General features: G+C 34.7%; 1 protein-coding gene across 6 annotated transcripts in view; it reads right to left on the bottom strand.

The window, feature by feature from the left end:
* Positions 1-26672, bottom strand: part of VRK2 (vaccinia related kinase 2) — a 104896-nt gene that overhangs the window by 40036 nt on the left and 38188 nt on the right. For all 6 annotated transcript variants that reach the window (XM_011941808.1, XM_011941813.1, XM_011941811.1 and 3 more), the window contains 2 exons: positions 25452-25557; positions 24179-24271 (listed from right to left, as the gene is read on the bottom strand). In XM_011941808.1, coding sequence (XP_011797198.1) covers positions 24179-24271; positions 25452-25557 — 199 coding nt within the window. The remainder of the gene's footprint in view (positions 1-24178; positions 24272-25451; positions 25558-26672) is intronic.

Here is a 26672-nt window from a genome sequence, read left to right as displayed (position 1 = left end):
TTATTTTATTTTATTTTGAGATGGAGTCTTGCTTTGTCACCCAGGCTGGTGTGCAGTGGTGCGATCTCAGCTCACTGCAACCTCTGCCTCCTGGGTTCCAGCGATTCTCCCGCCTCAGCCCCACACCCGCCTAATTTTTTTACTTATTTTTTTTTATTTTTAGTAGAGATGGGGTTTCACCATGTTAGCCAGGCTGGTGTCGAACTCCTGACCTGACGTGATCCACCCACCTCGGCCTCCCAAAGTGCTGGGATTACAGGCGTGAGCCATGGCGCCCAGCCAGAACTTTGAATTTAAAGGAAACTGAAAGGCCTCAGAAATAAGCCTCAGAACCAAGGTCTGTGTCTGTACTTCTGCTCGCTGTCTCTATGGTCCTCTTTCTTTCCAGAAGCAGCAGGAGGGGCTCTCTCTGAAGTTCCATCATCTGATTAAGGGAAGTTCTTCCAGAGGAAACGCAACTTTTTTTTTTTTTTTCTTTTGAGATGAAGTTTCGCTCCCATTGCCCAGGCTGGAGGGCAGTGGCACAGCCTCAGCTCACTGCAGCCTCCGCCTCCCGGGTTCAAGTGATTCTCCTGCCTCAGCCTCCTAAGGAGCTGGGATTACAGCCGTGTGCCACAACGCCTGGCTAATTTTTGTATTTTTAGTAGAGATGGGGTTTCACCATGTTGGCCAGCCTAGTCTTGAACTCCTGAACTTGTGATCCGCCTGCCTCGGCCTCCCAAAGTGCTGGGATTACAGGCATGAGCCACTGTGCCCGGCCTAGAAACGCAGTTGTCTTAAAACTCCTCCCTAGGAATCTCATCAAATAATCAGGAAAGATTAGTCACCAAAGAAAAGACTAAAAGTCATAACTACACTCAGACAGGCTTTTAGTCTTCTGAGAGCAGTTCCAAGAGATTACCGAAGAGACTCTACCTACATATTAAGACAACTTGTGTTCATAGTGAGGTTCCACCCTTCAGCTTCCCACAATGCGCTGCAATGTACCCCAGAGCTCAGAACAACTTTGTCCGAGGCCAGTAGTCTGTTGTTTGGGTTCATTCACTTCCCCTAAAAGTCATTTGCTTCTAAAATTGCATATACTTCCCCACTTCCCTCTTCCATATGAAGAGGGTATTTAAGCTTCAACCATCTGGACCTTCTTTCAGGACTCCCGTGTCCATGTACATAATAAATTTGTAGGCCTTTTTTTTTTCCCCCGTTACTATACTGTCAGCTCATTTCAGTGACCCTTTGGAGAGAATGGAAGACAAATTTTCTATCCACCCCTACAGACTACAATTAGGTCACACTGTGAGTTCTACTAAGATAACTTAGTAGAGAAAGACAGTCTAGAATTTTGCTAGAACAAAAGAGGTGTGGGGGAGTGAACACTAGAAAATACTATCAAATAAGTAAAGAAAAGGAAGAAATGAAGTAATATCTTTTGAGGTTCTATTATCTAATAATCACTGGGCAAGGTACCTTTCTCAAATTATTTCATAAAATCCAGACAAACAAATCCAGCCTGGTAGCACTGGTTTTATTTTACATATAAGAAAGCTGAGCATCCCAGCAGATTTTAAATAACTTGCCCAAGTCACAGAGCTAGTAAAGGATGAAAGCAGGATTTGAATCCTGGCTGATATGACTTCCAAATTCCATTCTCTTTTTTCAAAAATACAATATAGAATTGAGGGTTCTGTCAACTTCTGAAATTATGTTGAAGTCAAAAATGAGTTTGTGCAGAACTAAGTCTATAGTAGGGGTCACAGTCTAGGTCCTATTTTTATACACCCTAAAGCTAAGAATAATTTTTACATTTTATGGAATTGTAAAGGGAAAGAAAAAGAGAAGAAAATGCAACAGAGAACCATATGTGACCCACAGAACTCATAAAAGCCTAAAATATTTGCTATCTGGCTCTTTACAGAAAAAGTTGCCAATCTCTAATCTAAAATAAAGCTTGTTTCAGTTTAACTTTTTTAACATATTACCTTTTTTTTTTTTCTGTGAAATCAAAAACAACTGGCTAATTTTTTCATTTTAATTGTAAATATATGTAATACCCCTAGTTTTAAACAAGCCTGTCTAGGGAACTCAAGATTTATACCCGGATCAGGGAGGTGTGATTATTTGCATTGTAGTATGACTAGCCATAGGAATATATAAATAGTTACTCCCTATGCATTTATTTTTATTTTTTTTTAAATAGAGATAGGGTCTCATTTTGTTGCCTGAGCTGGTCTTGAACTCCTGGGCTCAAGCAATCCTCCTGCTTCAGCATCCCAAAGTGCTGGGTTACATGTGTGAGCTGCTGTGCCCAGCCTCCCTAATGCATTTCAAATGATTGTCCTTTTATGCACTTTTTCTGAATGTAGCAATCATTTCTCCTCTCTATGAGTACAAGGGGCAGCCCTATCTGCTTCCCTTCACCTTGACACAGAGATTTTTCTATTACACTATATTGACTCGCACATGGTTTTCTCGCCTTTCTTAGACTTTTTTTTATTACTTTGTGAGGTAGATAGGGAAGATGGATGTCATTACTGACATTTAACAGATGAAAAATATTATATTTCCAAATGATGTAAGCCACCCAACACTCACTAAGGCCAGCCTGTCCAAAGGTTTTGTTATTTTAGTGAACTTCTCAACTCCTCCAATAAACAACTAATTTTAACTAACGCTTTTATGGGCTTTCAATTTTGATATTTTATGATTGAAAAGGTAGTGTTGCAGCCACTGAGGTGTAATCCCATCAAGAAAGAAGTGGCCCTTTACTTGTGAGGAATGAAATAAGCTGACACCCACTAGGGGCAGGACCACTGGGACTACCACAGCATGTGCACCAAGGCCACACTCTTCCTGGGCAGTTGATCACGGAGAGTGTGTGACTATTTCTGCATAGCTGGGGTCTCTCCTAATGGGTAAGCTTTGCTTTGAGCTCCCCAGTGTCGGGAGCGAGCACTGAGATTTTGTCAGATCTGCATCATGTCTGAAGCTCTCCTTCCTCAATTCTGCCTCTTGTTCCCTTTCCTTTCACAAGTGTCAGATCAGCATCCCACTCTGAAAGCCTTCCCTGTTCAATCCTGCTTCCTCCCCTTTTATCTTTCATGGGCATTAGATTTCTTGCCTCCGAAAAGCCCTTGCCCTCCTAATTCTATCTCAGTATTAGCCTCCCCAAGAACACCATCTTGGTAAACAAGGTAGGGAAATTGAGGAGAAATGAAAAAGTACTGTATAATACTACAAAGCACAAATTTGTATCAAAACACAGTAGCATCTTTGAGGCTACATGTATGTTTTAACAGATATGAATGATTCTGGTGAACATAAACATGCTGCTGCTTCATTCCATGCTTCATTCTCTTTTTGTCATATAGTTATTTTCATAAATATGCATTTGATTTATTGCATTGTGGTATGTTGTTGGAAAAAATAAGAATAATTATGCCCTTTGAAATAAGATAAATGATTGCTTTTTGTTCTAAAGAAAAGCCTTTAAAGTTGCTGAATACATGTATGTACATGTTCTCCCCAATTTATGACAGAGGGGTCAATAAATCACAGCCTTGATTAAAGAATGTAATGAAGATGAAAAGCAAATTAGCCTTTGAGTATGATCATGAAAAACACAAGTTTCATATACTCAGCAGCCTATCTAGAAAATCACCTTTCTATTTCACCTGGCCAGATTTGTACACAGGTACAGGTATGTCATATTCTCAAGTTCTATACTTAGTTAAGCCTGTATTTCCAGTCTTCTTTGCTTCCTGATGCTTGTAGGCTTTTACACTGCTTTATTTTTCCAGATGGATGGGTAAAGCTAATGTTTAAAAAGAACTCTGTGATTTTGTGGGCAACAGACTAAGACCCCATCTCAAAATAAATAAATAAATAAATAAGTATATGTATATGTATATATAGAAAGAACCCTGTGAAATCTCTCTCTCTGGTGAGTTGCAAGAGAAGAGCCTTTACATGTAGAACCTGAAATGGTTTGGCTGTGTCTCCACCCAAAATCTCATTTTGAATCGTAATCTGAATTGTGATCCCCATGTGTTGAGGTAAGGACCTCCTGGGAAGTGATTAGATTATGAGGGCGGTTACCCTCCACTGTTCTTGTGATAGTGAGTGAATTCTCCTGAGATCTGATGGTTTCATAAGGGGCTTTTCCCCCTTTCCCTCGGCACTTCTCTCTCCTGCCACCATGTGAAGTAGGACGTATTTGCTTCCCCTTCTGCCATGATAGTAGTTACCTGGGGCCTCCCGAGCCATGCAGAACTGTGAGTCAATTAAACCTCCTTTCTTTATAAATAATTAAACCTCCTCTCTATAAATTACCTAGTCTTAGGTATTTTCTTTTCATAGCAGTATGAAAACAGACTAATACAGATCCTTTTAAGCACAAAGCAATTTACTGGGTTTTCACCTTGTACACATGAATTTGCTATTTTAACAATGTACAAAGTTATTTAGCTTTTTAAAATTTATGCTTTGGCTCCACATTTAAAGGCTGTAGGCTCCTAGGGGTTGAGGGACCAGGATAATGCCGTATATACATTTTTGTATCCATAATAGCACCTACTCTAAGGCCTTCTGCACAGTTGGTTTAAATAAATTTTTATTGATTTGAATTGATAATAATTAGACAAACTGAACTAAATTTTTTAACAGATACCTGAGTGCCAAGCATAATAAATAGGAAATGTACACTTCAAAAAAGAAAGAAAAAGAAAAATGAATGCATACTTATTGAATACTTGCTGTCAGAGCATTAAATACTTTACATAAATCAAACCATTTAATCCTCATGACCCTAAGAAGTTATTTTAAGATCTTTTGAAAATTAGAAAAAAAGGATGAGTAAGGCTAGGTTATCTATGTAAAACAAATAAATTCTAGTAAATGGCAAAGCTGAGATTTGAACTTAAACCAATCTGACCAGAAGTTCTGAGTTATTTTCCATATGCCTCACGTAGCAGAAAGGGAGATGGCATAAGCACATCTACAGGACTAGAGGTAACGTGTACTCTGACAAAAGCATAGAAGTCTGTGAAATTGTATAGCAAGGAAAGGCTATTTCTAACAGGGAGACTCAGAGAAGAATCAACATTTAAGTTGGGTACTGAATAATTTCTCAGATTTCCACAGATGGAGGCAGGGAATAAGAAACACACAAGAGGGCAACCAGAGCATGTGTCAGTGTGTGTTGAGGGCACAGAAGTTGGTGGAAACACAACACAAGCCAGAAACAAACAAAAAAAAAAAAAAAAAAAAGGGAGAAAGAAAGAAAGGTTTGCACCATTTTCCAGAGAGCCTTGGAAACCATGCTAAGAAGGTGGGGCACAATTTTTGTAAGCAAATAGATGTCATGGAAGGGTTTTTTGGCAAAGAATAATATCAGCACTGGCAGCATCATAAGAAGGAAATGGATGCACAGAGTTCATTTAAGAGAATATAACAATACAGGCAATCAACGGGAAGTCGAACTAGGACAGTGGTGAGCAGAAGGGAGACAAAGAAGAGATTCACAAGTTACTGGATAAGAGGATTGAGAGAAAGAGAGTCAAAGACAACTCTGCAAACAGTGTAACTGGCTGGTAAGTGAGGATTCAATAAATAGAGAAAAAGAGAGTAAGAAGAGGAAGGGAAGATTTGGTAAGAAAATGATTCAATCACTTTTGTACCAAAAGCAAAGTAGCTGACTGGTGACTAACACCCTAATCCAACTAGTTCCTGGTTTGTCCGTTTACGGAGGACTGAGTGACAGAGTAAAAGTTGATGGAAAAAAGTAAAGGACCTCTTTCCCATCAAGGGTAAAATCTGCTGCTCTCCTGTTTCTCACGCAACCGAGAATCCTGAGTAGCAAGCAGCCAGACTGGCTCAAGTGGAAGCATTTCTCAATGCTTGATATGATGTTGATATAAGAAGCAGGAGAATGTAAGCTGAAGACAGGGAGAAAAACATTTGGAGTTGGCAAAGAAGCAGGACACTAATGTGAACAAATGTCATTGTCCACTGGGATGTGACCACACATTAAATCACATTTGTTCACTACTTTATGTCCACCATGAAGATTCATATGAGAGAATATATGCATATACAGCTCTCAAAATGAGGTTACTTATGAAGAGCAATATTAAGTAGATAAACTAATTTTTCCTGTTGTATAATATAATACCTTATAATTTAGACAATTTGGTACAATTAAATCTTTTTAAATAGCACTCCTTGCTGTAATGAGAAATGTGTCCATTAAGGTCTTATAATGAGAGACTGATGAAAATTATACTAGGCAGAAAGTCACTCATCATGACTTTTAAAAATGGCAAGCTAGACACCACTTTTTAAACTCCATACATTTTTTCCAGAAAATATCATGTGTAAAGAGAGAAGACCTTGAAATTGAATGGATTAATTCACAAGAAACTGAAAAAGGCCAGTTATTTTGCAGTATAAACAGCATTGTAGTTAACTGGTTTACAAATAAATAAAAGGTCTTCAACCAATAAAAAAGAAAAACCCACTGGGAAGAGTATATACATGTATTGAGCAACTTTAAAGCTTTTCTTTAAAACAAAAAGCCATCATTTATCTTATTTGAATAGGGAATAATATTTTCCTATTTTTCTACAAGATACCATAAGGCAAAAATCTTCACAATAAATTACATGCATACTTATGAAACCATTATATGACCAAATGAAGCAGCAACATGTTTATGTTCACAAGAATCACTCGTATCTGTTAAAACATGGATGTAGTCTCACAGATGCTATTATGTTTTGATGCAAATTTGTGTTTTGTATTATCATACAGTACTTTTTTGTTTCTCCTCAAGCCTGCCTTGTTTGCGAATAATAAAGCCCCATAAATGATACTAGTGCTTTATCACAATTCCGTCTAGACAAAGTAACAGAACCTTAAAGAGGTGCTGGCTTACTTTTCAAATATGAGGTTTATTAGAATAAGCATGAAGATACAGTTTTCAAAACTATAGTTTATCCTTTATCTTTTAGTGAGCTGTAAACAGCAGTTTCTGTTTTCTGATGGAAGCAACACGTGCTTGTTCTTAAAAATAATCTGCTTTGTATGTTGGATCATTTTTTTCCTCCTAGATCTTGTATCTATTCATATTTACAAACTGAAAATTTTATCCTTTCATATTTTTTGAGTTAAAGACTTAATGACATGCTCACGAAGTCATTATATTGGATAACAACCAGAAAAGCTGTGCCTCTATTACTGCTTCATTCCATCTTCTGCCCCATCAGAACCAAGACTACGACTGCCTTAAATACTACCATAAATTCAAGTATCAAAACAAAACCTTGATGTATATTTAGTAATAATCTAAATGATAATAGCATTTTGACCTTATGATCTGCTTTTCTATTCTAACCTGGTTCTTTTAGCAAAACATCAAAGCCTGTTTGATTAAATAGGACTGTGACTTAATAGGCTTTTCAGACTTCTGGGGAAAATTCCCTCAACAGTTCATAGGCTAGTAAGTTGCCTCTTTACTAAAAATACCTTCACCTATTATAGAAAATCTTTCCCATTACAGGCTATTTCCAACTTGTCCTTCTGACATAAGTTCTCAAGGATTACAAGAAGAAACCTATGATACTCTTAATGTCTAATCAAGACACACAACCTGTGTTTGTACATTAACAAAATTAAAAAAGCAATGGAAGAGGGGAATCTGGATTGCATTGGCTTAATGGTCTTCCTCTTTGTCTGATTCAAATCTGAACCTAATCAAGACTTTTCAGTATATCAGGCAGCATTATCAGAGCTTGGTATATCTGTAAACAGCAGACACTCACAAAATGTTAGCTTATATAATTCGACTGCCATTGGTATATTATAAAAAGATTCAACACACATAGGCTGTGTCTACATAAAACACAACTATCCAGCATTGGAAGTAGCCTACTTGGTTTATACTAACTACAAATTCTATTAAATTCAAAGACAGTATTTGAGGTCGCCAGCAATAGTGCTACCTGCATAGCCCCTTGGAGTTCCATGGTTTTAAACAGCCACTAAAAAATGACACCTTTTAATTTGTTCAATTTACACAGTTCAAGGAGTAATTCAAAATCAGAAATGCCATTTTCCCACATTAACTGAAAAAAAAAAAAAAGCCTATATGTAACACTTTGTGAAGCAGGATGCTCAAATATTTTGGTCATAAACTGCTCTTTGGTCATGTATGCATCGGGCTTTTAGAAATAGAAGTATAACCAGTGGACTCAGTGGATACTCAATAAGCAGGTACTGAGTGTAGACAGTTAAACATTAACTTTTGAAAGCACTAACTTTCTTGGCAACTACATTTCATTACTGGGGATAGGTGATTTAAGTAGACCACAATCTACTTAAAGTACACACATTACTAAAATGTAAACACATTTCCCCCTTGTGATAGAAATTAAACCCTTATAGTTCTATTTCCTATAACTAGAGGGATATCTACCATCAAATCATACACCTGGGAAAAACTATATTTACTAAGTCTAGTAAATTACCATTTTCTTAATCTAACCATCTTGTTTCATAGATCTGAAGAGTTCTTATAGGGCAAAATAAGAAAAGATGTCTTTTGTTACCAGCATACCAATCATAAAAATATATTGTTTTCTAGCTGTTACTGAGTGCTTACTACGTGCCAGATGCTGGTCGAAGACTTGTACACGTTTAAATCATTTGATTCTTCTAATGCCACTTCGAGTGAGATACTATTATCCTTATTTTTAGATGATGAAACAGATCAAAGAAGTGAAATAACTTGGCTAAAAACACAGGGGTAACCAGAGGTAGAGCCAGGACTTAGACGCAGGGAGTCTGATTCTAGAGCTCATATCCTAGACTGAATCCTGAAAATTCAAAGTTATATAAAATATGACTCTAGAAAATAGTCCCAAACTTCTTCTATCAAACCTTTTGCCTGGGATTAAGAGAAGGTAAACACCCTTCTTCTGATATCTTCTTTCTGATACTGTATAAGAATACAACTTTAGAATAAATAAGTAGACTATACAATACAGAGAAGATCCCCACACACATGTTAAAGAATTGCTTGCAGGCCTTATGTGTAAAACAAATCATTTCAGAAACACTAACTGGTCTGGTCCCACCTGGAGTGGCTACAGACAAAATAAAAGTAGATCCCTATTTCTGCCCTCTGTTCTCACCTCTCCCCCTCCTTTCTCTTTCCCTACCCTAGTGCCCACAGTGTGTGTGTGTGTGTGTGTGTATACACATTGGTGTTCATGCTAATGTGTGAGGAAGTTTCATGGAACAGAACATTATCCTGAGATTTCTATTACAATTACTTGGAAATTTTATATAATAAAACTCAAAGACTTCTAAGTTTCTGTATTAATTTTGCATGGATGCTGCAACAAGGTATCATAACCTCGTGGCTTAAACAATGAAACTGTATTGCCTCAGAGTTCTGGAGTCTAGAAGTCTGAAATCAAGGTGTCAGCAGGGTTGGTTCCTTTGGAAGACTGCAAGGGATACTCTTTTCCATTCCTCTCACCTAGGTTCTGGTATCTCAGGAATTTCTTGGCTTACAGATGGTACTTTTCCCACCTCTTCACATTGTCTTCCCACGTCTGTCTCCATGTTCAAATTTCCCCTTTTTATAAGGACACAAGTCATACTTGTACCCAAGAAGTAATTTCTCATCTCCTCCTCTCTACCCTCCCAAATCTCTAATGACCGGTATTCCACACTCTATGTCCATGTGCAATATTATTTTGTATTTGACTATGTTTCTAAGTTGCTTCACCTGACAATAGTATCCAGTTCCATCCATGTTGCTGCAGATGACAGGATTTCATTCTTTTTACGGCTGAATAATATTCCATAGTACATGTATATCACATTTTATCCAATCATCCATTGATGGACATTTAGGTTAATTCCATATTTTTGCTATTGTGAATAGTGTTGCAATAAACATACAAGTGCTGGTATCTTTCTGATACAATGATATCTGCTCCTTTTGGTAGATACCTAGTAGTGCGACTGCTGGATTGAATGGTAGTTCTATTTTTAGTTCTTTGAAACATCTCCACACTATTTTCCACAGAGGTTGTGCTTATATTCTCACCAACAGTGTATAAGCAATCCCTTATCTCTGCATCCCTGCTAACATGTTATTTTTTGTCTTTCTCATGACAGCTACTCTGACCGGCATCAGATGATATCTCAGTGTGGTTTTAATTTGCACTTCTCTGATGATTAGTGATGTTGAGCATTTTTTCCAGATACTTACTGGCTATTTGTATGTCTTATTTTAAATGATATCTGTTCATGTCTTTTGCCCACCTTTTAATGGGGTTTTTTTCTTGTCAAGTTATTTACAGATTCTGGATATTAGCCCTTTGTCATATGCATTGTTTGCAAATATTTTCTTCCATTCTGCAGGTTGTCTGTTCACTCAGTTGATTGTTTCTCTTGCTGTGCAGGGGCTTTTCAGTTTAATTAAATCCCACTTGTCTATTTTTGTTGCTTAAGCTTTTCAGGTCTTAGTCGTTATTTGCCTAGACCAATGTCCAGAAGAGCTTTCCCTTGTTTTACTTCTAGTAATTTTTATAGTTTCAGGCCTTACATTTAGGTCTTTAATCCATCTTGAGTTGATTTTTGTATATGGTGAGAGGTAGGGGTCCATTTTCATTATTCTGCATATGGCAATCCAATTTTCCCAGCACAATTTATTGAACAGGGTGTCCTTTCCCCAGTGTACATTTTTGTTGACTCTATCAACAATCACTTGGGTGTAGATATGTCGGTTTATTTCTCGGTTCTCTATTCTCTTCCATTGATCTATGTGTCTATTTTGATACCAGAACCATGCTGTTTTGGTTACTATAGCCTTGCAGTATAATTTGTGGTCAGGTAATGTGATGCCTCCAGCTTTGTTCTTTGGGCTTAGGGTTGCTTTGGCTATTCAGGCCCCCTTTTTAGTACTATGTGAATCTCCGGTTGGTTTTTGTCTAATTCTGTGAAAAATGATGCTTGTATTTGGACAGAGATTGCATTGAATCTGTAGACGGTTTTGGGCACGGTGCTCATTTTAACAATTCTTCTGATCTATAAGCATGGAATATTTTTCTATTTGTTTGTATCATCTACAATTTCTTTCATCACTGTTTTGTAGTTTTCCTTGTAGAGATCTTTCACTTTCTTGATTAAATATATTTAGGTATTTTATTTCATTTTTGTAGTTACTGTAAATGAAACTGCCTTTTTGATTTGGTTCTTAGCTTCATTGTTATTGGTGTATAGAAATACTGCTGATTTTTATACATTGATTTTATACCCTCAAACTTTACTAAATTCATTTATCAAAATTAAGAGGTTTTGCAGGAGTTTCTAGGGTTTTCTAAATATAAGATCATATTGTTGGCAAATAGAGATAATTTGATTTCTTCTTTTGCAATCTGGATGCATTTCATTTCTTTCTCTTGCCTGAATGCTCTAGCTAGGATATCCACTACTATGATAAATAGGAGTGGTAAAAGTGGGCATTTTTGTCTTATTCCAGATTGTAGGGAGGTTGCTTTCAACTTTCCCCCATTTAGTATGATGTTGGCATATATGGCCTTTGTTATTCTGAGGTATGTTCCTTCTATGCCTAGTTTGTTGAGGGTTTCTATCATGAAGAGATGCTAAATTTTATCAAATGCTTTTTTTCTGCATGTATAATCATATGGTTTTTGTTTTTTAATTCTGCTTATGTGATGAATCACATTTACTGATTTGCCTGTGTTGAACCATTCTTGCATCCCTGGAATGAAACCTATTTGATCATGGTGTATTATCTTTTTAATGCACTGTGGGATCTGGTTTGCTAGTTTTTGTTGAGGATTTTGCATCTATGATCATCAGGGATATTGATCTAAAGTTTTTTTGTTTTGTCCTTGTTTAGCTTTGATATAAGGGTCATACTGGCTTCGTAGAATGAACTAGGGAGGATTTCCTCTTCCTCGATTTTTTGGAACAGTTTCAGTAGGATTGGTATCAGTTCTTCTTTATACTTTTGGTAGAATTTGGTAATGAAGCCATCTGGTTATGGGCTTTGTTTGTTGGAAGATATTTTATTATCGATTCTATCTCACTGCTTTGTTATTGGTCTGTTCAGTGTTTCTATTTCTTCCTGGTTCAATCTTGAGAGGTTGTATGTTTTAGGAATGTATCCATTTCCTCTAGGTTTTCTAGTTTATAAGCATATAGTTGTTCACAGAAGTCTCTGATGCTCTCTTGCATTTCTGTGGTAGTAGTTGAAATGTCTCCTTTTTAATTTCTGATTATGTGTATTTGGATCTTCTCTATTCTTGGTTAGTCTAGCTAGTAGTTTATCAATTTAGTTTCTCTTTCTAAAGAACAAACTTTTCATTTTGTTGATTTTAATTTTTAATATTTATTTATTTATTTATTTGGTCTCAATTTTACTTAGTACTGCTCTGATCTTTGCTACTTATTTTCTTCTGCTAGCTTTGGGTATAGTTTGTTCTTGTTTTTTTAGTTCAGATGTGATGTTTGGTTAATTTGTGATTTCTTTTTTTGAAGTACACATTAGAGATATAAAATTCCCTCTTACCAGTGTTTTTTTCTGTATCTCAAAGGCTTTGGTACGTTGTGTCTCCATTTTCATTCATTTCAAAAAATTTTAAAAATGTTATCTGAATTTCATCATTGATCCAAAGATCAGTGAGGAATGTGTTGTTTAATTTCCATGTATTTGTATAGTTTCAAGAACTATTCTTGGTATTAGTTTCTAGTTTTATTCCACTGTGGTCTGACATGACACTTGATATGATTTTGATTTTTTAAAATTTATTGAGGCTAGTTTTGTGGCCTAACATACAGTCTATCTTGAAGAATGTTCCCTGTGCTGATGAGTAAAATGTATATTCTGCAGCTGTTGGAATATCGGTTTCATCCTTTTGATCTAATATTCAATTTAAATCTAGAGTTTCCTTGCTGATTTTCTGTGTCAATGATCTGTCTAGTGTTGTGAGTGGGGTGTTAAAGTCCCCCATTATTATTGTATTGCTATCTCTTTCTTTAGGTCTCGTAATATTGTTTTATGAATCTGGCTGCTCCTGAGTTTAGGGCATATATATTTAGGACCAGTATATCCTCTTGTTGAATTATGTTATCATTATACAATAACCTCCTCTTTTGTTTGTTTGTTTTTTACTGTTTTTGATTTAAAGCCTGTCTTATCTGATATAAGCATGGCTACTCCTACTTGCTTTTCGTTTCTGCTTGCGTGGAATATCTTTTTCAATCCCTTGACCTTCAGTGTATAAGTGTCTTTACCAGCAAGATGAGTTTCTTGTAACCAGTATATAGTTGGTTCATTTTTTAAAAAAATCCATTCTGGCAATCTGTGTATTTTAATTGCAGTATTTAATCCATTTATATTCAAAGTTAATATTAATATGTGAGGGCTTTTTCCTCATAATGGTTTAACAGCTTTTGAGAAGGTACAATTCAACCCACAGCAGTTCCCTATGTCGGTTTCTCTATGTGAATGTGCTAATAGAGTTTTCTGCAAGGAAACAGTCATAATGGCTATATTAGTAAAGATCTTTTGACACATTGGGTAGCTCTTTCCCAATGGGAATTTAAGAAATCTACAAATGACTTAGTTACTATACCTGGCGATCACTATATCCAGCTCTACTTGGTTGGCTTGACCTGTTACTCCTGAACATTGATTAATAAATTCATTTATGCATTAATCTATTTAATTTCTCATTGTGCCCTCATCACTTACTGAGTGCATATTATGTTTCATGCTCTATACCAGCTTCTGGAAATATAAGTTGAAATAAACACAATCCCTGCTTTCCTATTTATAAGAAACATGCTCTCCTGATGTACATATATATCAAAGAAACCACATTCACCTGGTTCTATACCACTAGTTTCCTAACCAGATTTTAGCTAACAACCAGTTCTACCCAGTGAGTCAGAGGCTATGAGAGATAAAAGGGATCAAAGAAATCACATGGACTAGGTTGCTGGATTTACAGAAAGAGAAAGTGTGGCACAGAGAAGTCCAGTAAAAAAAAGTCACAAAAGAAAGAAAAGGAGAGCTTAAGTACAATTAGAATAATTATCTGTATTTCTATATTCTCATATTTTAGGATAAAGAAGAAAATGGGAGATAAAACTGTATCTGACATTAAGGAGTGACTGTGAAGTCTGTTACGAATAGTAATCACATTCTGATAATATAGTGAATTGTCCTTAGTTTTTGGAGCTGCATACACTCTAAAGTATTTAGGTAAAATGTAATGACATCTATAATTTACTTTAAAATATTTCCATCAAAAATAGATAAAACATTTAAAAGTGATAGTCATATGGAATTCTCTATTTTTAAGTAAGTTTTAAAATTTTCAAAATAAAAGATTGAAAAAATCATATTGTTCTACAGGGAAAATTATATATCTAACAGCTTCTTACTTGCCTCAGAATCTTACAAGCACTGGAAAAGAAGCCTCACAAAATATTTTAAATATTGAAACCATGGACTCTAAATCATAATTTTTATGCTGTTTTCTTCAATATTTTCCATCCATCACTACCCTCCAATAATAATAAGACTCTAGCAGCCCATATTCAGATAGCTATCATTTACATAGGATTTCAAAACAAGAATTTTTTAATATGGCTCTAAACTGGTTTGGCCCATGTTAAGAATATATTTGTACAATAGGAACACTATTAAGCTAAGAAATGCATTTGATTACTTAAACAATTTTAAAATACTTTAATAAACAAATTGATGTTTAGTAAAATAGAAGTATTAACACATTACACAAAGTTAGATGGAAATAAAATTTAGGACAGAGTTTATTTTTATTTGAAAAATAATACTGAGAGAACCTTAAAACAGTTTATAGAACTGTTCCATGAAATCTAGATATATAGGAAATTATCAAAGTTCAAAAACAATGTATTCATATGACAAGCAGTTATACTGAAACAAGAAAAATTCAATGACAGTATATATTTTTAAAATAATCCTATTAATGTAAAACTCATAAAATACTAATTTTAGAAGTCCACATAATTAAATTCACAGGAACTATTTCCAAATTCTCTTTGCTTATCTGAAAATAAACAGCAGAACCTCCCTAGGAAGGAAAGAGTAACATGCATATTAATCTATACTATAACCCTATCCACATAAACCCTATCCACTTTAAAGGAGTCTCACCAGCTATACCACCTAGTAATATTATAGTATCATTAAACTAAGATATATAACACTATTCTGGAGATAATAAAATATAGAGATATTACCGTAAGTAAATTTTATATTGTCTATATATAGAAGTGACTAAAACTAAATTTTACAGATATTCAGCACAGGAAACACTACTTCTAAATAGTGACCATATTATGTGCACATTCTATGCAAAATTCTTACATTCACACTCCAAGCAACCTTGATTGATAAATGGATTGTGTTAGAATTGCCTTTAGCAAACAGTAAACAAGCAGATTTAATGAGGCTTATGACCCTGCCCTATGAATATCCTAGGAACTCTGAAAGTAAGTATTTTGCCAGCAGATACAGGTCAGGTATTACAATTGCTTCTTCCAGATCACTAAATTTCAATTTTTTTTTCTACTTTTCAATTTCCTTAACTGTGTAACAATAGGCCAGACACTTTGGAAACATAAGAAACATTACCTTCTGCAATGAGCTTTAAGTATTTGGAGAACACATTTTCATAAAATCATAGAAGTTTAGAGCTAGAAGGAACCTTTGAGATCACTTAGTTGAAATCTCCTGTTTTATACACTAGAAAGCCAAAGCCTATACAGGTTAAGTAATTTGCAATTCTGCTTAATGGCAGTGCTGAAACTAGAACCTAGTCTCTTGACTCTTAGTCCACCACAATTCCCAGGAATCAAGAAGGCACTGTCACAAGTGTCTTTAAAGAACACAGGTATACTAACGTCCACATGTTGACATGAAGAATTACTCTCTACCTGTGAAGGCCATCGTCTTTGACCTAGTAGGCAGCTTTAGAACAGAAACACATGCAGCATAATGGGGCAAGTAGCTCTACAATCAAGGTATTCCTGGCACTGAGATGACAGATATCACATCAAGACTGGCCTCATGCCTTAAGCAGTCAATAAAGAATTTCTTGAAGGGTTATAGGAAAGGAATACAAATATACATGCTGTGAGGAATATAAAAGAAGTATAACTCAAGGAGTTCATTCTAGTTCAGAATGTAAGACAACACAAAGGCAAGTGAGACCTGAGCATTCACAGGCTTAAAATATACATTAGGAGCTATAGGAAATTAGAAAAAGGAAAACGAAAAGCTCAGTATAAACCAGAATCATTAAGAAAGCTGCTGCATGAAAAGAATGTATCTGATAAACAAAGAGGTGCCTTTCCAGATGTAAGGAGAGCCTCTGCACCACTGAAATAAAAGTTGTAATCTTAAACTGCATCAACTTCCTCCAAGTGACACTGGGAGATACAAGCAAGTGGGCATTACTCAAAACACCACTATCATTTTTGGTAATTCCATTGTAAGTGAGGAAATCAGGAAGATACATTTGTTTTCCAAATACTAGATCAGCACTCATAAGGCTACCTTTGGAGCTATCAATTGTGCAACACCATATCATCAACTTCCTTTAAGTCATACAGAGAGATACAGGCAAGTGGGCATTACTCAAAACACCACCAACATTTTTGATAATTCCATTATAAGTAAGGAAACCAGAAGGATACATTTGTTTTCCAAATACTAGATCAGCTCTCATAAGGCCACCTTTCTAGTTATCAATTGTGCAACACCACATCATATTCCAAAATCAGCAAGGTTTCAAAGAGAGTTTAAAAATTTAGGTTAGGTGGTCCAAGAGGATAATATCTACCTACCTATCAACCAGGCACAAATTTATAATTATAAACATAGTATTATTCAAGCATACAACATAATGCCTAACACAATAAATGATCAAAAAGTCAGTTAAAATGGATTTTTATTGTCTTTTCTAAAGACGAATCACTTCTGTAAGGACATGTTTCTTAATATAGTCATGTATTGCTTAATGATAGGGATATGTTCTAAGAAATGTATTGTTAGGTAATTTCATCACTGTGTGAACATCATAGAGTGTACTTACACAACCCCAGATAGTACAGCCTTCTACACACCTAGGCTATTTATGGTACAACTTATTGCTCCTACGCTACAAACCTGTATAGCATGTTACTATAGTAAATACTGTAGGCAACTGTAACACAATAGTGTTTGTGTATCTAAATATATCTAAACATAAAAAAGGTACATTAAAAATAAAAGATTTGAAAATGGTATAACTGTATAGGGCACTTATCATGAATGGAACTTATAGGACTGGAAGTTACGCTGGATGAGTCAGTGAGTGAGTGGTGAGTGAATGTGAAGGCCTAGGATGTTGCTGTATACTGCTGTAGACTTATAAAATACTCTGTGTACACTTAGGCCACATTAAATGTATTTAAAATTTTTTTCTTGGCCAGGCGCGGTGGCTCAAGCCTGTAATCCCAGCACTTTGGGAGGCCGAGACGGGAGGATCACGAGGTCAGGAGATCAAGACCATCCTGGCTAACACGGTAAAACCCCATCTCTACTAAAAAATACAAAAAACTAGCCGGGGGAGGTGGCAGGCGTCTGTAGTCCCAGTTACTCGGGAGGCTGAGTCAGGAGAATGGCGTAAACCCAGGAGGCGGAGCTGAGATCCGGCCACTGCACTCCAGCCTGGGCGACAGAGCGAGACTCCGTCTCATAAAAAAAAAAAAAAATTTTTTTTTCTTTCTGCAATAATAAATTAACCTTAGCTTACCATATCATATTTTATAAACTATATTTAAAAAACTTTTTGACTCTTTTGTCATAACACTTAGCTTTAAACACATTGTATAGCTGTACAAAAATACTTTATATCCTCATTCTGTAGACTTTTTCTATATTTATTTTCTTTTTTCTTTATTTTTTAAACTTTTTTGTTAAAAAGTAAGATACAATCACACACACATTAGCCTAGACCTACACAGGGTCAGGATCATGACTATCACTGTCTTCCACATCTCATCCCCCTGGAAGGTCTTCAGGGGCAATAACATGCATGGAGTTGTCCTCTCCTATGATAACAAACAATCTTCTGGAATACCTTCTGAAGGGCCTGTGTGAGGCTGTTTTACTGTTAACCATTTTTATATAAGTAGAAAGAATATACTCTAAAATAATAACAAAAGTATAGTATAATAAATAAATATATAAACTAGTAACATAGTTGCTTATTATCATTATCAAGTATTATACAGTGTACAAAGAGCAGCAGAGGTTTGTTTATACCAGCATTACTGCAAACGCATGAGCAATGTGTTGCCCTATGGCATTACTATGGCTATGATATTACTAGGCAATAGAAACTTTCCAGCTCCATAATAATCTTACAGGACCACTGTTGTATATGTGGTCCGTTGTTGACTAAAACATCATAATATGGTACATGATTTAATAAAATTAAATAATTTAATTTAAAATTTTAATTTATATTTTTAACCAAACCAGTATAGGGGACGAACTACATTTACTCTACTAAATACGATACTACCACTGTTGTTGTAGCAAGTACTACAATAAAAATTACAAACTTTCATAAATAGTCCCTCTCCCCAAAAAAACTTGGAAAAATATAAGATTAAAAAAAACACATAAAACAAGATGAAAACACAACAAATATAGTAACAAATGTATACCAAATAGCACAGGAATAATTTTTATTTAAAAAAACTATAGGAGAACAAGGAGACAGAAACACACTAATAAGAGTAGACATTTAAACACCACTCTTAGCACAAAACAGCTTAGGTGGACAAAAAGTAAATAAAGATACAGATGACATAAACAATATAGTGAATAAGGTAGATCTTTTGGATTTTTGTTGCATTTTACACTCTGAAAATAAGACTACCTTTTTCTCAAGCAAACATGGAAGACTGACAAAAAATGATCAGCTTTTAAGTCACAATTAAAGCATCAGAGGATTCCAAAGAGTAAACTTATTATAAACAATATAATAATAATATTGTAATAAGTCTAGGCATTAATAAAAACAGTATTTAAAGGCCCTTCCACATACAAATTTAAGAATTTCCTACTGAACTACTTTTTTGGTGAAAGAAAAATACAAACTTTCCAAAAGAATAAAGAGAACAAAAACATTATATATCAAAATCAATTAGATATAATATAAAACAATAAGGGAGGAAAATTCATAGCCTTAAACTCTTATGGAAGGATACCCAATTGGAGAACTAGAAAAAGAAGAGAAAGGTAAAATTAAAAGAGTACATATGAAGACTTAATAAAGAAAAAATCAGAAATTAATAATTAGAAAAAAGAAAAAAATCACATTAATGAATCAAAATTGAACTTTGTTAAAAAATTAACAAAAGGGACTACTACTGGTCACTTTCACCAGGACAGAAAAAGGAAGAAAACAAAATAAAATTTAAAATAACTAGGGAGAAACAATCATTGGAGTAGGAAAAATTTAAGTCATAAGAAACTACAATGCAGACCACCGCACGAATAAATTTGAAAAAACAGATAACACGTATAACAACTAAAATAGACACCCAAATAGAGATAAAGAACTTAAACAACCAATTTCCATAGAAAAAAGTAGAGAATCACAAAGAACTACCTCACAGAAAAGCAAAAGAATCAAATAGTTTCACATTCAAAGACCAGATGGTTCCAATGTAACAGAAATAGTTCTAAAACACAGAAAATAAAAGCTCCAAATCCTTTTCATGAACAAAATATAATGGTAGCAAAATATGATAAAAACAGAACAAAATTAGAAAACTATAGATCAATATCACTTATGAATATCAATATGAAATCACTTCATAAAATATGAGTGAACTTCAACACTATACTAATATTATGCCATAACAAATTGAGATTTATTCCTTAAAAGAAAGGTTGGTTCAATATTAGAAGCTCAGCAATATACCACATTAAAAGATTAGAGACAAATATGATTTCTATAGATGTTAAACAAAACTCTGAAAAAATTCAATACTCATTCCATAAAAATAAAAAACATTCAAGAACATAGGAGTTGACAGATATTTTCTAGACTTTATAAACAGATACACACACACTCATATTCACACATATATTCACACACATATACACAAACCTTAGTCCTAAAGCCACCATCACATTTAATGGGGTAATACTTCAGGCATTTCCAATAAGATTAGGACAAGTAAAAGATGATTACTACCTTTCTTACTATTTAATACTGTACTAATGTACTAGACAATGCAATTAGACAAATCAAATACAAGAACTGTAAAAGAAGAAAAACTACTGTATCTACTTGCATATGACAGTTTTCTAAGAAGACTCTAAAGACCATTACTAAAACTACTCCGAACCACAAAATAATTCCGTAAATTAACAGGATATAAAATTAATGCAGGGAAATAAAATTTTTCATATATATAAACAAAAATCATAAGAAATAATAGAACAAATCCACTGACAATATCAACAAAAAGGTATATTTTGAAACAAACATAATAAGAAATATGCAAAACTAGTAAGAGGAAAGCTTTAAAATAATTCTAAGGACCTAATGCAAAATTGATGAAAAACAAAAACATTCCTTGTTGTTCTATGAACAACTATACATCATAAAAATGTCAGGTCACCCCAAATTAATTTTAAAACTTAATGTAATTTCAATGAAAATGCCAACAAGTATTCTTTTTAAATGAAACTAAACAAAATAATACAGAAAATCCAGTATAAATAGCTAAGATAACACTGAAAAAGAAGAACTACAGGGAAATACTAGTCCAATCCAATGTTAAATTACATTATAAAGCTTCGGAAATTAATGCACCAGTATTTATGGCTGGTATTGTTATATAAATAGACAAATCAGTGGGATTCAACAGAAAGTACAGAAATAAAACCAAGTACATGAGGAAACTGAGTATATAATAAAAGCAGCAACTAATATTACTGAAGCAAAGATATATTTTAAAATAAATAGTGTTGGAACAACTGGAAAACCACTTATAATAAACTCTAATGAATAAGAGAGCTTTAAGTTTAAAAAATGAAACCAGGTGGAGCAAATGAAATATCACACATTGCCGATGGGAATGTATAACGGCACAATCACTCCAGAAAACAACTTCGCAGTTTCCAAGTTTCCAAGTTAAACATACACTTTCATATGACCCAGAAATTCCACTCCTAGTTATTTACTGAAAAGAAAATGAAACATATGTCTCCACAAAAGCCTGTATGTGAATGCTTGGCTTATAGCAACTTTACTTATAATTGTCAAAAACTGAAAACAACCCAGATAGCCATCAACAGGTGAACAGAGATCGTCGCAGTTTTCAGTAGAATACTACTCAGCAATAAAAAGGAATAAACTACTAATGACCTACAAAAATAAATCTCAAAAGCATTATGTTAAGTGAAGGAAGACAGACATAAAACAGTACATACGTTATAATTCCACTTACATACCATTCCTGAAAATGTAAAAATATAGGGACAGAAATCATCTCCAGGGGCTGGGAGCAATGCCAGGAGAAGGGGACTGACAAGAATGAGAGAACTTTTGGGAATGAAAGAAATGCTCTACATCTTGGTGGCAGTTGTGGTTACATGATATATATATATATATCTGTCAAAACATATCAAACTGTACATTTAAAAGGGTGACATTTACTGTTTGTAAATTATATCTCAAAAAACCTAATCTTTAAAAAGTATGCAGATATTGCCAAATTTCCCTTTCACTAACTTTATTTTCCTATACCCATTTAATTTACATTCCCAAAGGGCATTCTAAAAGTGCTGGTACCTTTATCAGCCTCAATATTATCAGACTATTATTTTAGACCTCTCCAATTTGATAAGTCCTTTAAAAAGGGTGTCTCGCTGTTTTGGTCCCCTTATCTTTTCATTTTTTGCAAAGGTGGTCTTTTTTCCTGTTTCTAGGACAGTCATATTCCTTCTCTGTTCTGTTTATTCATTCCTTTCGATCACTGCTTTAACAAGGTATTTTGTGTTTTTCTTATTATTTTTTTTTTAGTACTGGCTAGATATTCTCAAGTATTTGTTATAAATCTGTTTCCCAGTTTCTCATTCACCTTTCATTTTGAAGAAATTTTAAATATACAGATATCTTAAAATTTTAAAGCTGTCAATATTTTCAGTTAAGATTTTTGTTCTCTTGTATTTTTATTTAGAAATTTAACCCATGCAGAGATCAAATATTCAATTACATTTTTTCTAATTTTTTATAGACTCATTTAACTCTTTAAACATGTGATAATACAGTAACAACTAGGTATATTGTTATTTAAATTTAAATTAAGTTAAATTAAAAATTCCATTTCTCAATATTAATATTTTAATATTTAAAAATATAATCTATGTTTTTTAAACAGACTATATTTTTTACAGAAGTTTTAGGTTTGATTTAGGTGAGCAATGTAGGTAAAACTGAGTGGAAAATACAGCGAGTTCCCATATACTTCAAGCCCACACAAAGCCTCTCCACTATCAACATCTCTTACTACAGTGGCACATTTTTTACAGTGAATGAACGAACCTACAATGACAATCATTATCATCCAAAAGTCACAGTTTACATTACGTTCACTCTTGGTCTTGTCCATTCTATGGATCTTAATGACCAAATGATGACATGTATCCACCATTATAGTATCATACAGAATGGTTTCACTGACCTAAAAATCCACTGCTTCACTCATTCATCCTTCCTCTCCCTTCTAACCCACGGAGATAGTAAAAAAATTGATCTTTTTACTGTCTCTACAGTTTTGCCTTTTCCAGAATACCATACAGTTGAAATTATATAGTAATGAGTCTTTTCAGATTGGTTTCTTTCACATAGCAAAATACATTTAGGTTTCTTCCATGTTTTTTCATAGCTCAAAAGTTCATTTCTATTTAGCAATGAATCTGGATATATCAGTTTATCCATTCACCTACTCAAGGACATCTTGGTTACTTCAATGTTTTGATGAGTATGAATAAACCAACTATAAGCATTCATGTTCAGGTTTTTGTGTGGATGGAAGTTTTCAACTCATCTGGGTAAATACTAAGGAGCACAATTGCTGCTTGGTATGTTAAGAGTGTCTACCTTTCTAAGAAACTGCGCAACTGTCTTCCAAAGTGGCTGTATCATTTTGCATTCCCATGAGCAACAAATGAGAGTTCCTGTTACTCCAGATACCCATCAGCACTTGGTATTGTACTGACCACGTTTCAAGTACTAAGTTACATATTGCTAATGGCTACCATATTGGACAGTCAAACAGAGTATTTTCATCATTACACAATGTTTTCATAGAAAAGCTTCTCTGCTTAAAACCTTTTATTTATTTATTTATTTATTTTGAGACAGAGTTTCTCTCATTTCCCAGGCTGGAATGCAACGGCGCCATCTCACTGCAACCTCTGCCTCCCGGGTTCAAGCAATTCTCCTGCCTCAGCCTCCTGAGTAGCTGGGATTACAGGTACCCACCATCACACCTGGCTAATTTTTGTATTTTTAGTAGAGACGGAGTTTCACCATGATGGCCAGGCTGGTCTCGAACTTCTGACCTCAGGTGATCACTCACCTCGGCCTCCCAAAGTGCTGGGATTACAGGCATGAGCCACCACACCCGGCCTCTCTGCTTAAAACTTAATTGGTTATACAGTAGGAAATGATGAACTAATGTGACAGCGTTTTAACCTCTACATAAATCCATCTCTATTCCCACTAGATTTTGATGCTTCTTTATCTAATTTGCTCAGAAATTCAAATTCCTGCTCAGCCACTTCTTAACTATGTGCCCATTAACATATTATTTAACCCCTCTGACTCTCAGTTTCTCATCCTAATTATTCATTAGTTTGGTACAAAGATTAAATCAGATAAGCAGGTAAGATAAATTACAACATTCATCATGTTACGCCCTCATTTGTAAACTCTTCTGGGTTAGAAGTTTGTTTTCTGAATGTTTCAGTTTCATACATTAAAGACCTTTATTAAAAGCAAAGGTATGTATTTACCCGGTCTGGATTTCTGTAACCCAAAAGTAGATTTGCTGCTTTTATATCACCATGAACATATTCATTTTCATGTATATATTCCAGTACATCCAACTGTGAAAATAAATAGATAAAATAAGGTTATACTGCTATTTATTTAGAACTCATGATGAATTCCAACATTTTGAATATAGAATAACATGGGTTTTTTTTCATATTAACAATGACAGAGCGATGTATTTCACAATTACTGGTTATTCTAAAATATCACATCTTCTGGTTGCTCATCCTAGAAAAAAGTAAAATGATCCTCAAAAATCAAGTATTTTAGTTGAAGTTCCAATGGAAGAAAATCAGGATTCAAAAATGCTTCTGCCTAATTCCTGATAGCCCAGGAGCCAAACTGCACTGCACAAAGAGGAAAAACATAGCATAAAATCAGAGATCTATGGTGAAATAATACTGAAGCCCACTCAGCAATTCCTCACCTAAGAAATAATTATAAATCAAGCCTTGAGAATCTCAGAACAAAATGCCATGTCCATGAGTAAAGGAAAAGGTATTCTTCCTCTGTATGGTAATAGAAAACTCCTTAGCTTCATCTCTAAAGCCCTTCAGCCTTGCATGTTACATACACTTAGTACTAAATAAACATTTGTTGGCTTGGAGGATGGATAAATGAGAAAATTAATGCATTGTATTTGCTGCATCCCAATCTGGCATAAGCAGCGTCATGCTACTGAAAGTGAAAAAATGAGACTTACACCAAACATATAAGACAAATATGTAGCCTAAACAAACGTATGCCTGAGTGCTATTGAGAGTTCATTGCTTTTGATTTGGCAAAGTATATTTTATTCATTGCCACAACTAATTATTGCCACCATCCCAAACTCATAATAAAAACTTTATAGCACCCCCCTACCATCACATGTTTAAAATGGCTGACAATATATTTCGCCATAATTTGCACTGTTAAAACTGACAAAAGAAAGGTTATTCTTACAGCAATGAAAGCTTGTTCTGGTATGTAAAACAAAGCTCTGAGGAAAAAGAAGATCAGACTGGAGAACCAAAGCCTAATTGAGTTTGCAGTGCCAGACACAGCACATTCTGTCACTTACAGAGCCCATTGTTATCAATTTCACCAAAATAGCCTCTTCTCCTAACAACTGATGTCTCTAGGGCAATAATCCTTCATTCTGTAATAATTCCACAAAGGGAAAAGATTTCTATATTGTAAGAAGTAAATAATTTGGAAATGGAGCATGTGAAATAAGTAATTCTTTCTTACCATTCGGATACCTAATTGCAGGACAGTTGACTTTTTAAAGGCACCATTCTGGCCTGAGATCTTCTGCAAATCTATTCCTAGTCTTTCTATTACCATAAATCTGTAACTGTAAGAAAGAATCATCAAAAAGAGATCATCCTGAGAAAGTAATGCTTGAAACTATTTAATTTGAAACAAGAAAAATCACACTCAACCTAACAACTAGGTATAATGCAATCTAAACCCATTAGAGAATGAATGCACATTCATAATTCTGCTATTCTTTTGCAGAAATTGCTCAGTATTTACTTTGCAGCTGGTTTTATAGAAGAGAAGGCTGTACTGAACCATTCACACTGTTTTACATAATGAAAAAATCTTTTTAAATTAGATAGTACTGAATGCAATTCATTTTGACTCCATGACTTTCTTGTCATATGGCCTTGAACAAATTATTGTCCACACGATTTTTGTTTTTTTTTTTTTTGGTCTTGTTTTTTGAGACAGAGTCTCACTCTGTCACCAGGCTGGAGTACAGTGGCACAATCTTGGCTCACCTCCACCTCCCGGGTTCAAGCGATTCTCCGGCCTCAGCCTCCCAAGTAGCTGGGACTACAGGTGTGCAGCACCACACCCAGCTAATTTTTGTATTTTTAGTAGAGACGGGGTTTCACCATGTCGGCCAGGATGGTCTCAATCTCTTGACCTCATGATCTGTCCGCCTCAGCCTCTCAAAGTGCTGGAATTACAGGCCTGAGCCACCGTGCCCAGTCACATGAATTTTATATTTGTTTCTTGATAAGATCATGTTTACCTTTTCTATACATTTATAAACATGTCTTTTATTAAGTGCACTTCTTCCTTTTGTGTTCTGTTTGGGACTCTCCATACCTTCTTTCCTTCCTTTCATTTATATATCCACTTCAGCCCCTATTCTATATTTATGTATGCATACACAAACACAAACATTTAAGAATTTGGTTTACAAAAATGTGATCATATTATAAATACTTTCTCCATCTTACTTTTTTCAATAGTATCTCATATCAAAATCCTTCTAAGGCAACTAGTATAGCTCTAATGGACTTCTTTAATGGGCTACATATGACATGATATGGACATACCAAGATTCAATTAGTCATTCAGTCCCCTAGTGGCAGTCCTTTACTTGAAGATTACTGCTTGCTTATTTTTTTTATTTAAAGCATGTTAGAGACCATTTGAACAAAATACTGACATCTG

This window comes from Colobus angolensis, unplaced genomic scaffold, assembly GCF_000951035.1.
Source record: "Colobus angolensis palliatus isolate OR3802 unplaced genomic scaffold, Cang.pa_1.0 Scaffold201, whole genome shotgun sequence".
Classification (NCBI taxonomy): Eukaryota; Metazoa; Chordata; class Mammalia; order Primates; family Cercopithecidae; genus Colobus; species Colobus angolensis.
This window is presented reverse-complemented; position numbering and strand designations above follow the sequence as displayed.